Below are 13,752 nucleotides of genomic sequence, written 5' to 3'. Positions count from 1 at the left end.
AATTTTATATTGGAAGTAATCAACTTCATACACAATCTCAATGCAGCTGTGTCAACAGTGGTTACACAGGGAAGCGATCCATTGTTGAGTTCACGATCCAAAGACACAACTCATTCTGTGGTATTTATTTAAAAGGCATGTTATCCCTTAGGTCAAAGTCAACTTAGCAACTATGACACATCTTCAGTTTTAACTTATGCTTAGGAAAAGGTAAAAGAAAAAAAAACAGAGTAAGTTTACTTTAACTGAACTCTAATGAAAATCTATGCTATGCAGATTTAACACCAATAAATGAGGAGAAATGTACAGGAACAACAAAGCAATACAGGCAGAAGCAACGACGTGGGTATTCTGATTGACTAGGACTCCCATCAGGGTCTGTTTTGTGTGTTGCTGCACTTTACCTGCATCCCTAGTTTGGCAACTATTTCAACTTTTACTCCAAATTGCGTAAGAAATGACACAAAAACATCATTCAGATAAGGAACACAAAAGTTTGGGGTTGCTTTGGTAACCTTGACTGTTATTCAACAGGAAAATAACATAAAAACAAAGTTCCTGCAATGTGCTTTGTGACTGACTGCTGGCTGACCTTTGATGGAGTGCTTCTTAAATGTGCCTCCCCTTCTGCTCCACAAGCTGGGCAGCTCCAAAATTTCTTCCTACAGTGCTAGTCATCTTTTTTTGCTAACAGTGAGGGCCAGTTTTGTTTGGAAGAGAATTTAAAGATACTGTTACATGAAAAAATAAAACCTTTATGGTTTTATGTAAGTTAAGGCTACCTGACAAAGACAAGGAGTCAGGGTTAGGCGCAATTATGTGGGCAGCACTTGAAAACTGAGGAATCCAAGTTAGACCTTACAGCTCAATTAGCTGTTGTCCTTGTTTTCTCAATAATGCAAAAACTAAATTTTTCTATGAAACTATATTGCCTTAAATAAAGTCATAAAAGTTACCTAGCAGAATCTGTAAATTAAATAAGAATATGTATTATCTCAATATAATATGACTGTAGGCACCTGAGTGTTTGTTGAAAGTACACAATGAGCTAAGGTTTATCTATTTTTTTTTTTTTTTTTTGGCAAGAAAGATTCATTGCGAAAGAAACAAAGGACAAAAACATACACTTTCTGCACAAATTAACACGCCAAGGCTACCTTACTGCTATATATGTATATTTTTGCATTTATTGTGATCCCTTTTAGTGGGAAACACATAGTAAGACCCAAAATTTGGAAAAAGTTTAAAAAATTTGTGGTCATTAAATAAGCACACCATTGCTTTCCTTCAAGTAATTTGCCCTTCTTTAACAAGACCACACATACACACATGCACACAATCACACAGGAGCAGCACCAATATATCTACTGAATTGCAATTTTAAGAAATTAAAGATACCATCAAAACATGATTAAGTCAATGAATCATATCTTTTCCTCTTTCTTAGATTTAATTAATAAATGCCCAGTGACGAACTCTACTTTTAAAAACTAGCAGTTAATGAGTTACTAATTAGAAAATAACTGCATAAAGAATATCCATGTAGCAGCAAAAACAGTTATTTTTAACATTCTGATGCACCTCATTTGTAATTTTCTGCAAGAACAAGGACCATAATCTTGCCAGCTCCAAATATTAAATTAAATTAAACTGAGCAAACTATGATTACTTAAAAATAAATGAATTCTGCTTACAGAAATTATAAACACAAACCATATATAAAATAAAATACAAAATAAATATCAATGAAAAATATTGAAATTACTTTCTATGGCTGACTTTGAAGTACAGGGAAAGATGATTTTATAACGTATCTATTTTACATTGTCTTGGATCTCTTTTATGGTGTGGAGATAAAGCCAGATATCTGAGATACATGTTTCATTTAAATTTCAAGTGAACTGTTATCATTTGATTGCAGGTCTTCTGTGACTCATAAATTGATCACACCAGGTTCAATGCATTTTTTCTATTCTTCTGTACTCTCTCCTCTTCAAAAATGATGGACTGTAATACATATGTACATCTAATCTCCAAGAAGATGACACCTGCTAGATCTCAGGCAGTGTCCTCAGTGTGGCTGCAAAACCTTCAGCCCAGATACTCATCCATGAGAGATGAAGACTAGAGGTAAGGAGGCTTGGTGAGACAATGGAGAGGAGCACACTGTGAGCTGGAATGTGGCTGCTCCTCAGGGAGGGCAATGTTCAGACTGAAAATGAGAAAGAAGGCAGTTAGCAAAAACATAATGGTAAACAATTACATACACTGTGATAATCAGACATTCTTGACTTATAGGTTAATAAATTATTTTAACATAAACATTTGACATGTTATTACTTAGGAAATAACATGAATTCAGTTTCCATTTTGATTGCTAAATATCTTTAGAAGACCAGTTGTTATTCACCCTTTACCATAAATAACTTTTCACTGGAAGAATGAGGTAATGAAAAGCCTAACAATTCATTACTAAGATTTTTAAGGTATTAAGCATATCTTGAGGATGTTTGACATATCTTCAAAAAGGTTATTAATTTTCTTTGTCTTTGTTAAAGTAAATATAACTTAATAGATGTGATAAATATTACATATTTTATATATTTAAATATTATGTCCAAGGCTATCACATCATTTCCCATTGCATCATTACACATAAAAATTTTTAATAACTTAGAATAGAATCAGCATGAAAATACTCCCAAAAATTAAATTATTTTTATTGAAACATGACACACTGTGCTCTTACCTTATATTTAAATATTATTTTGTGATATTTTCTATTTTCATGACTTGTATAGATTGTGGATGATACTCCAAATAAAAACTTTAATACCAAAAACCAAAGTATACAGTTGTTGGGTATGGTGACATAACTCCGCAATTAAAGCTTTTTGGGAAAGCTGGGGCAAGAGGATCGCTTGAAGCCCAGGAGTTCATGGAATTCATGATAAACCTAGGCAACATGGCAAGACTATGTCTTAAAACAAAAGAACAAAACTATGTATGGAAAAAATTCTACATTTTCAGTGTAAGAACACCATTAAGAAATCATATACCTTAAAAGTTATGTGAGTAGTACATGTGTACAGCTCTGAATTTGACTCCCAGAACTTAAAAAAAAAGTTACAGTTACAGTTATATAAATATATACATATAAACTGGAGGGAAATTTAAAAACTGTTTTTTTTTCTTTTTTCTATCTATCTATCTTTCTTTCTTTCTTTCTTTCTTTTTTTTTTTTTTTTTTTTTTTGAAAAACATAGTGATTTCACCTGATGTGAAATCACTCAACTTTCCTAGAAATTTTTCTTCTGTTTCACCGAATATCCACTTTTCAGTTCAAGGAGATTGAGTCAGCATAGGTAACTTAAAATAAGCTTTCTTTGTTCTGCCAACTCTAGGTAAAACGTCTGGCTCCTTATCTGAGGTGCAGCTATGCTCCATGGTGGACAGGGACGGGTGTTAAACCACTTGGTTCAGCTGTTCTGTCTGCCTAACCCTGATTTCTTCATTTAGAAGACTGTAATAGCTGCCTAGCATATAAGGGAATCACAATGGCTAACACACATAAAGAACTTATCTTAATCCGGTACCCAGTATGAGTTCTAATGTTGGTTGTCTATTGCCTTTCCTACCTAGAAGGAGAAAGAGGGCAATGCAGTACTGACTCAGATCTTTCTGTAGCAGAAGCCATTCTGAAGAGGAATCCTTCCAAATCTCTATGCATTAATCATTTCTCTGTGTGTACAATAGTGAGGAAGAGCAGAAACTAGGAATGTCTGTAAATATCACTAAAGTGCTTTTATTTCAGTAAATCACCCCTATGGAGACAGGAAGCACCAAAATTCAGTAACCTCAGAAGAGAAGGAATACATTTGCATTCATGTCCCATGACAATTCTTAAAGCAATACCATTCCAACTCTGCTCAAGCAAACTAGATTGGTCACAAAATATTTTGGTTAGGGATGGTAACACACAGAAGTATGAATTCTAACAGCAGACTGGGCAGACATACCAGATCCTTCATAACTGAATTCCCCCAATGTCTGTTTTCCCCCTTATCTCATAAGAAAAACACAGCCAGCAGAAACAGAATGCAAGAGGTAGGATTACAAGCCAAAAGTTTGACTCCAAAGCATCTGTACTGTGCTGGAACTACCTAAGAGTCCCAAACAAAGGAGGCTACTTTGTAGCATCTAAAGTATAGGTTAAGACCAGGTTTCCAAATCACTATACTATGGAATCCCTCTCAGATAAAACATGAACATTCACACTAATATTCAATTATTTATATAACTGAAATTATTTAGAAGTGACTATTGTTATAAATGCCATCAAAACATCAGTAAAGAACAGTTCTGAAGAGCTGGAGAGATGGTTCAGTAATTAAGACCATATGTTATTCTTGTAGAGGACCTGGGTTCAATTCCTGGCACACACATAGTGCTTCCAGAAAATCTAATGCCCTCTTCTAACCTCTCCAAGCACCAAGTGTACGTTCAGTGCACATACATATCTACATACATACATGCAAGCAAAACATTCACACATAAAATAAAATAATTAAATCTAAAAAAATAGAGAATATTTCTGAGATAAATGTATCATCAGTCTTCTAAGAGACATCAATCAGAAGACACTGTCTAGTGACTACTTAACAATGTACTTTGGGGGCTGTCAATGCAGCTCAGTAGTAGAGCCCTTAACACAGCATATGTGAGGCCCTAGGTTCAATCCACAATACTGGGGCCAATGTTCCACTTACATAGGCCACATCACACACTAGCTTTGGTCATATGGATTCCGTATCAGTGGCTAACCAACTACCTTAAGGCATGGCCACATATGTCTGCTGATAGCTACTTGTCTCAGACACACATATGGACATGTTTGGGCTGGTCCTTGCTTGAATCAAGCCTTCTTCTGGTAGGAGAACAAGGGATACATTACATATATTAATAAGCTGATTCTAAAACCCATAGCTAGACTCCAGAAGTTTAGTTCCAGCAGAAGCCAGATAAGTGAGGATGAATGACACGATGGAGAACAGAAGGTTCTGAAAGGATGCTGCTAGGCTGTGGGGAATCACTCAGGATAGAGGTGACTCATAACTGTCTTGGAGTACTTTAAACTGGAATACAAATTGTCAGCAAACTCTCCAGTTCAGTGTCTAGGGAGTCTACAAACATGCCTTTAAAAACTTCATTTCAGATAAGGAGAACATAATCACTACATTTTTTTTTTTTTTTTTTGAAATTCGGACTTGAATTTTTCTCTATCTCTTTCCCTCCTTTTTTTCTTTTTCTTCTTTATTTCTTTCTTCCTTCCTTTTTTGTTTTGTTTTTTTTTTTGTTGTTGTTGTTGTTTTGTTATTTTCAAGACAGGGTTTCTCTGTAGCCTTGGAGGCTGTCCTGGAACTAGCTCTTGTAGACCAGGCTGGTCTCAAACTCACAGAGACCTGCCACTGCCTCCCAAGTGCTGGGATTAATGGCATGCACCACCACTGCCCAGCCTCCCCTTTCTTTCTTGTAGTGGCTTCTTGCCTTGCCAGTGAACTTGTAGTAGTGGTTACACCTTTTGGGCATGGTTTCAGGTGCAGAAGTGACCCTTTTAAGGTAGGGGAGCTGCAGGCACATGCTCTCGAGTTGTGGAGAACATTGGGAGAGTAGACACTCCATCTTGTGGAGGAAAACCTTTGTGGTTTTTTACTCTTTTCTGTTCTAGTTCTTCCCTAATAAAACACCTATTTATCATTTATCTTGGGTCTGGTGAACTCATTTAAAACCCCATCGTCACTTTCTTTTATGAATTTTGGAGACAGTTTCATTTTTTACCACAAGCTGGCATTGAACTCATTATATAACACATGGTGGTCTCAAACTCAGTCTCTTATCTCAGCCTACAAAGTGTTGGGGTTGCAGATACATACAATATATCACAAATAGCATCCTATATCTTTCCAAATCAATTTTTAAAATGGGACTGAGTAGACAGAAAATGGAAACCCTTTTATAAAGTATCCTAAAATGGAAATTAGACATTTTTCATATCTAATTGCATATATTTTTGCTGTTTGCCCAAGATGTATGTTTGAGGGACCAAAAGATAAAAGTAGGTCAAATAGCTTAACAATTACAGGTTTGAGGACGGAACACTGGAATAACCCAAGTATTTGCTCACAAGGGGGAAATGAAGCAGCCTTTATTCTACCCACTAGTGGTTGATGACATAGCACTAACTCCTGTGCATGCTCATAGGGAATAGGGACTTCAAGTAACAAGGGTATAGTCATGTAGCCAATTCATGAAAAAACATGCAATAACATATAAAGATGCATAGGTAGTTATGGTCTTGGGAAGGGACCTGACATGCAGCTGGTGGGAGGAGGAAGGACCTGTGAATTTACCTGACAGCTGGGTAGTCTTGCCTCCCAGTTAGTTGTGAGCACTGTGGCGGTACGGAGGCAGCAGGCTGCTGACAATCTACAAGAAACTAATAAATTAGACATGTATACACAGAGATGACATAAAGGTGTTAGCAACAGTAATTAAATCAGCTGTCTGAGATTTAGTGAGGAATGTGCATTCAAAAACATCTAGATTAAATGTGTTGTGTGTGTGTTTTTCCTTGACCAATGACAATAGAAAAGAAATATTTTTTTCTTAATTGAATACAATATTAGAAAAACTTATTTTTAAAATACATTATATCCTATGGCCACTCATGCTTGGTGTTTTGATGCCTCTAAACTCAAAGAGTCTATTGGTATAAAAAAAATCTTCAACTTCTGAACTTGAACATGATGCTGATCACCTGATTAGCAGATAGATCTGCTGTTCTAAAATGGAATATATTCAGGTAACATATTTTATTGTAAGAGCACATAGTAATGTCAAACTCACATATATTTTGAGAAAGTTAAACAATACCTTATTAACAAGATATTAAACAAGAAAATTATCTTTACGGTTTTCTGAAACTTGATTGTATGTGTTGAAAATAATTGTTAGCAGAAATCTTAGATGGTTTATTACGTAAGAAAATTTTATGTAATGGATGAAGGAAGCCAATCTTATATGGAACTCATTTTTTAAAATTACTTTAAAGCCACACACCATAACTCATATTAACTAACTATATGTTATAAGTTGTCATTATGTTATTCATAAACCCCAAGAAAATAGGTATCTAAATCATCAAAAATCAGTCTACTCTTGGGCACTTGGTTCATAATATTAGAAATATGCAAAAGGCTAGTTGGAAATGCATATATAATATTTTTGCAAAAACTCTGAAGCAAAAATGGGAGTTCGACTTGAAAATTATTCTTGAAGCATTTTCTTTGGTGAACAGTTTAGACATGTAGAAAATATTAAAGCCAAGTCACCTCACATTCTGGATTTACAAGGATGAGTTAAGACTATTGAAATTTGTGTTTAAAATCTCATATCTAGGTTATTACTATTCTAAAACCACTACATTCTATGGAATAACAAATTGTATCAGCATTTGGTGATTCTAGAAAATAAAAATTCATAAAAATTATTTTATGTAAGACATTAGAAACACACAAACTTTCTAATGCAATGTAGAAAGCAACACAAGGTAAGCTTGATTTGAGTTCTCTATAGCTTAACTATTAAAGAGACTCTTTTACACAGTGATCTTTGTTGTAGCTTAACTATTTCTTATTAATAGGGATGAGGAAATCTGTGTTAACTGGTATTTAGACTGTCATGGTTTGACTTTCCATCCCTGTTTTCTCAGAAATTGAGGAGTCCCCTTTTTTGTTGTTTTCCCATTTTCAGTTTGACCAGCTCCAATGGTTCTCTTTTATAAAAATTCAAGTCTTTAGAAATTAGTTCCTTTTCTATTTGAAATCTCCACCTGCTCCTTTTGTCTCTTCCACAAACTATCTGTGTTACAATATGAACAATTTAGAGAGCTAACTGAATTTTAATTGGATCACCAGATATGTAATTTTTAAGTTAACTACTTAAAGTTAAGTAGTACTTGCTGCCCTCCATTAAGTAAGTACAATGGAAGAAAAAATGACCTGAACATATGTTCTATAAATTTTACACTTTATATTGTCAGCAAGGGATGAACTTCTAAAGCAGAGCCTTAGCTTCTGTTTAATAGCAATCTTAGAATAAACTGAACATCAAAATTCTTACTTTTCAGATCTGCTGTATATTAGAAATAATTGATTTGCAATGCAGTCATGGTTTATCATGCATTGAAAATACCCTTTCTGATACTATTTAGAAACAGATGATTAAGACCATAATGCACACCCTTAATAAGCTGCCTGATTTAGCAACTCTATACATTCATAGTGAACATGTTATCTTTCCTTTTTAAACATTTATGTATTTTTATCTTATGTGCATTAGTGTTAGCCTACAAGTATGTATATGTATCATGTGCATGCCTGGTAGCAACAGAGGTCAGAAGAGGGTGTCAGATACTCTGAAACTGTAATTACAAGCAGTTGTAAACCATGTGGATACAACTGAATTTAGGTAATTTCCAAGAGCAGCAAATTAAGAAACCACTGAGCTATCTCTCCAGCCCTGTATTCTCTTTCAATCATAAATTACTTTTCTGGGCATGGTGGTGTGTTTTTAATCTCAGCACTTGGGAAGCAGAGGAAGGCAGATCTCTGAGTTCAAGGTCATCCTGTTCTACATATTGAGTTCTAGGCCAGCCAAGACTATATAATGAGATTCTGTCTAAATAAGTAAATAAAAATAAGGATAGACCTCACTTCTGGTTATTGTTAATATTTTACACTTTAAGCCTTTAACTAAGTGCTACTCTTAAGAGCAAAAACAGCAGATTCCAAATGCACAAACATAATGTATTGATGTCAATAAAATGTTAAAACATTTATGACTCAACTGTCTCTAAACTCTCCCCTGAGCACCCTGGGTCCACATACCTCTAATTATGTCCACTTTGAGCCAAACTGAAACACAGTATTTTAGCATACATTCTGCAAAGCAAAGCAGGTGTGCTGGGAGATAGAAAAGATACCTCTCAGATTTAGTTCCTGGTCTTTCAGCTCTGACTATGATCTTGTAGCCCAGACAGACTCTTGAGGCAACTGTAACTGAATTTCATTACTTTTAATGCATGAAAGATCACAATTATGTGGCTTGCAGAGCAACCAGAACAGATGTTCTCATTTATTATCCAAGATATTCTTAATTACTCAATAATCAAATTACTAACTTAATGTTGGAGACTGTTGGACAGTGGGGACAAAAACACAAAGAAGATAAAATCTCTGCTTGATTGAGGAAGACAAATACATTCAGTGAGCACTTACAGTAACGTGGCATGGAGATGGTAAGGATGAGGGAGATGCTACATCGTCTGGAATTCATCCATTTCTTACCATGTTCTCTGGCTACTCTTAAATTTCTATCAGCTACCTCCAGAAAGTATTAGGGTTATATAGTGAAAGAATACCATCATACAGTTGAGACGCTGATTTGAAGAGAATAAAATACATCAAAAACAAAGCAAGATGTAGCATCCAAGAAAAGGAATAATGTTTTGTGTTGTTGTTATTCTTGGTTTGGTTTGTTTATTTGTTTGTTTTGGTGGCTGCAAATAGATTTCCCTGGCAGAGAGGAAGAAGTTTTGCTTTACAAGCTTTCCCTCAAGCTTCTATTGGTTTTTATCATTTTTGATATAATTTATAAAATTCATCAATATCCTAAAATCTAGTTCTTTAGGGAGTGCATGGGATAGATGATACTGCCTGAGTGGGACAATTGCAACACTAGGTTTTGGCTCATCCCTCAGACCACATGACAGCAGAGGGTCTCATATGGGATTATATGAGTAAAATCTGTATTGTAGAGTACACAATCTGCCAGAATAAGGTTTTCTTGGTTACCAGATACACTGTGAAAGTACAGAGCAGTTCTCAATGGCTCACAGTATTCTATAGCATGATTTGTTATAGCCTGCTTTCAAAGTGGACGATATAATGCACCCCTGACTCCTAGTGAAAATGTATCTTCAATACATACATATCTCCTTCCTTTGGCATCATGAGCCACATCCAGTGCTGCTCAATTTTCTATTAAAACTATCTATGTCCTAAATACAAAATAATTCAAGCTCTTCCTATGAGATAAGGTGGCAACTTTTCCTACTCTCCTCTCACATACCTTCCTAACTCTACTCTACAGGACATCGTCTAGTATAGAAACATGTTTCTAACCCTGAAATGTTTGAAAATTAAATCATATGTAGTCAGGTATGGCAAGAGAAAAATAGCACACAGACCTGTCTCATCTTAACTATCAAAATTCTACAAAAATAACAAAATTTATATGACATTTAAAGCAACCACATCCCACTGCTAATTCATGCCAATCTCTGTTTATTGATGGTGCTAACTAGTCATGTTTCTTCTATTTCATGCCTATGGATGTATGTTTAAAATGCCAATGAAATTTGGATATATATATTAATAAAATTAAGAGTATATATGTTCATAATTCCAGTGAAAAGTTTGTATAATCTATTGTGTTTTGAGACCTAAACCCAGGGCCATGTGCATGCTAGACTCTGAATTACAACTTCAGCTCCTAATTTTTAATGTTTTGTGTTTATCCCTAATACATTTCACCTTTTTCTACTCAAAGCACCCTTTGTGTTCTACTCTGTCATTTCATATATTAGTTCCTCTTCTATTTTTATGTATCAAGTTAAAAATATGATAATTTAACTTTGATATCTTCATTCCACATGGCAAAATAGGGCTAGGTAGAGACAGATTTCATAATTATTTTTGTTTGTTTTTTGATATAGGGTTTCTCTGTAGCTTTGGAGCCTATTCTGGAACTCCAGTAGACCAGGCTGGCCTCAAACTCACAGAGATCCGACCGTCTCTACTTCCCAAGTGCTGTGATTAAGTGTGTGCTATCACTGTCAGGCTAGATTTCATAAATTCTGATGGATGATTTTGACCCTTTTTAACCATTTATGGATGCAAAAATATTGTATGATTAATTCTCTATTTATTTTAATTTTTTTAAAGAGCTGGTGGTTGTTTGTCAAGATTCAGACATACCTCTTACCCTGGTTTAATGCATGAGAATGAAGCTTAGTCTAGCAGAAGTCATTCATAATGAGTTAGCCTTTAGCAGTAACCACTGTGTATTGAGCAGATGAACCCATCCATTTTCCAAAACTTGCCAAGGACCAGGCTCAAGTTTGTGAATTGAATTTAGAAAAACTTGTTTTCTTTGTATAAAAACTGTATTTCCACATTCTCTCTGACACATTTAGGTGTCTATCCTATTACTTTCGCTTTCTCTTTCTCCCTGGCACCTCTTTATTTATCTTGTATATGCCCAGGACTTTTTAGTGTCTTTCCTTCAGCAATGAAATTTAAACAGAAAAAACACAGATGTCTCTCTTCTTCACTGCTCTTCTCGCATTCATCCCACCGCTCTGTGGCCCATTTAGCCTCCACTCATGATCCATCTGTCTCAGCATCTCGAAGGCTAGAGTTACACATAATTGCCTTTACATCTGGCTTCTCTTTTCATGTTTTGAAAATAGCAATTCATAGTCTCAAAAATAGGAATTATAGAAAAATAAGCAAGAGAAATGGACAAACATGATTCAAATGCCTCCTAGTAAGACATTTGGTTATTATCTTTGTTAAACTGGTTTAATATTTTAAAGACCATTTTAATAATAACTTTAGTAAGTACATCTGAACAATTCCTATCATAGAATGACATTGTTGCAATTTCAAATAAACATAACTTTGCATCAAAATAATAAGAACTTTCAGCAAATGGTCAATATTCAGTAACAGGACTAAATTATAGTATAAAAAGTATAAAAACAAGAATATCTATGAAAGCTTCTTGATAAAAAGTTGATAGAGTTAGGGATTATTTTAATATTCCACAGCCAATAATCAAATCATAAGAGACTTCTTTTTCTTTTCTTTTTTCTGCAAACATGGACCTGATTTTGGCTGACAGACAAGAATAAAACACACAGAATGAAAGTAGAAAAACAAGGAAGATGATACATACTGGTGAGTTGTAATGTTTAGAAAGTGCTCTATAGACACAAACATGAACTAAATACCTTGCACACAAGGATATAGTATGCTTATAAAAAGTCAATCAAATAGTTTTTATTTCTTTTTATTTAACTTTTGAAACAGTTCCATGATGGTGTTAAGCTGGTATTTTCCTGACTCAGCCTCCCAACTAATATGATTACAAGTATGTACCACCACACTCAGATTTAATTTTATTTACAATAAGAAAGGCTTGGAAAGGTAGAAGAGTTTATGCCTGATCACTTTCTGTGTGACTTTTATAAAGAACAAAACATTGATTGTTTTTCTTTTTTCTGTTTGTTTGTTTTGTTTTCTGCTCAGAAAACTGTGAGCATAGGAAAGTTAAGTGACTTTCTTAGTGCCTGTCTCAGTTGGCATGTCTATTCCTGTGATAAAAGACCATGACCAAAAGCATATTTTGGGAGGAAAGTGTTTATTTCAATTTACAGCATGTAATCCATCATCCAAGGCAGTCAGGGCAGGAACCTGTATACAGAAACTGATGCAGAGGCTATGCAACTGCTTACTGACTTGCTCTCCATGGCTTGCTTATTCAGCCTAGTTTCTAATACTAACCCTAACCCTGGCACCACCTACTCAGGAGTGCTATCATACACCATGAGATGAGCCTTCCCATTAATAATTAAGAAAATGTCACAAAGGTTTGCCCACAGGCCAATCTGTTGGAAGCATTTTCTCAATTAAGTTTCCATCTTCCCAAATGACTCTAGTCTGTGTCAAGTTGCTGCTATAAAACTAGTCAGCACTTAAGACTAAGTTTCTGATTGTTTAAACATGTTCTTTCAGTGTAATGTCCATATGATGAATTGTGTCCTCCCAAAGTTAAAGCCTTAATCCAGCAACTCCACATAAGGTAGTACTTGGAGATGAGAGCTTCAGAGGGGTCATTCAGTTAAAATGATGCTATTGAGTTTTGACCTATTCCTATCTGATACATATCTTGTGCTGGGAAAAGATCAAATAGACACAAATATATATATATAACTCAGATGAAGGACCAGATAAGGATGTAGTAGATGCCTGTAGGCACCTTGACCTAGAATTTAAGTATTTTCTGTGGAAAATTGAATAAATACAATTTGGTGTTTAAGTTAGATGCTCGGTCTGTGGTATAACTGCAATCCCCAAAACTAAAACAGAGCTTTGATTATGTGTTCTAATGTAGATACAACAGTAACACCCACTTTCTGCCAAGAGTACTTCAGTCCAATAAAACCCCAAACAGCATGTGTGTGAGTCTGTGTGTGTGCACGTGCGTGCGTGCGTGTGTGTGTGTGTGTGTGTGTGTGTGTGTGTGTGTATTAGAAGCAAAGTCTACCAAACCAGCATTATTGGCAACTGAACTGAAGATAAGTTGTACAAATACAGGAGTTTGCTGAGGACTCTCCATGTCCTCAGTACAGACACTGTTCTGGACACACTCAGGTCCTCAGGGATAGTCATGCAGATCTACCATAACAGGTGATGAGCATTCTACCAGTTATTTCCTGCCTTGGTTCAATGACATCTCTTTATACTGCCTCCTCTCTCTTATGCTGCTCGAGTCTCGTTTTCAGCCTGGTATTCAGAGTCTATCAGAAAGAACTAAGCACTTGTGGTGTGGATGACAATATATCCC

At 35.3% G+C, this 13,752-nt stretch overlaps 1 protein-coding gene across 5 annotated transcripts in view; it reads right to left on the bottom strand.

The window, feature by feature from the left end:
• Positions 1-662: 662 nt before the first annotated feature.
• Bicd1 (BICD cargo adaptor 1) overlaps positions 663-13,752 on the bottom strand; it is a 120,170-nt gene continuing 107,080 nt past the window's right edge. For 3 of the 5 annotated variants that reach the window (XM_051173430.1, XM_051173432.1, XM_051173434.1), the window contains 2 exons: positions 6,411-6,486; positions 663-2,212 (listed from right to left, as the gene is read on the bottom strand). In XM_051173430.1, the coding sequence (XP_051029387.1) occupies positions 2,125-2,212; positions 6,411-6,486 (164 nt within the window). In that variant the 3' untranslated portion in view covers positions 663-2,124. Of the gene's footprint in view, positions 2,213-6,410; positions 6,497-13,752 lie in introns of all 5 variants that reach the window. The other 2 variants (XM_051173433.1, XM_051173436.1) reach the window with 2 other exon arrangements.

This window comes from Phodopus roborovskii, unplaced genomic scaffold (assembly GCF_943737965.1).
Source record: "Phodopus roborovskii unplaced genomic scaffold, PHOROB, whole genome shotgun sequence".
NCBI classification, from domain to species: domain Eukaryota; kingdom Metazoa; phylum Chordata; class Mammalia; order Rodentia; family Cricetidae; genus Phodopus; species Phodopus roborovskii.
This window is presented reverse-complemented; position numbering and strand designations above follow the sequence as displayed.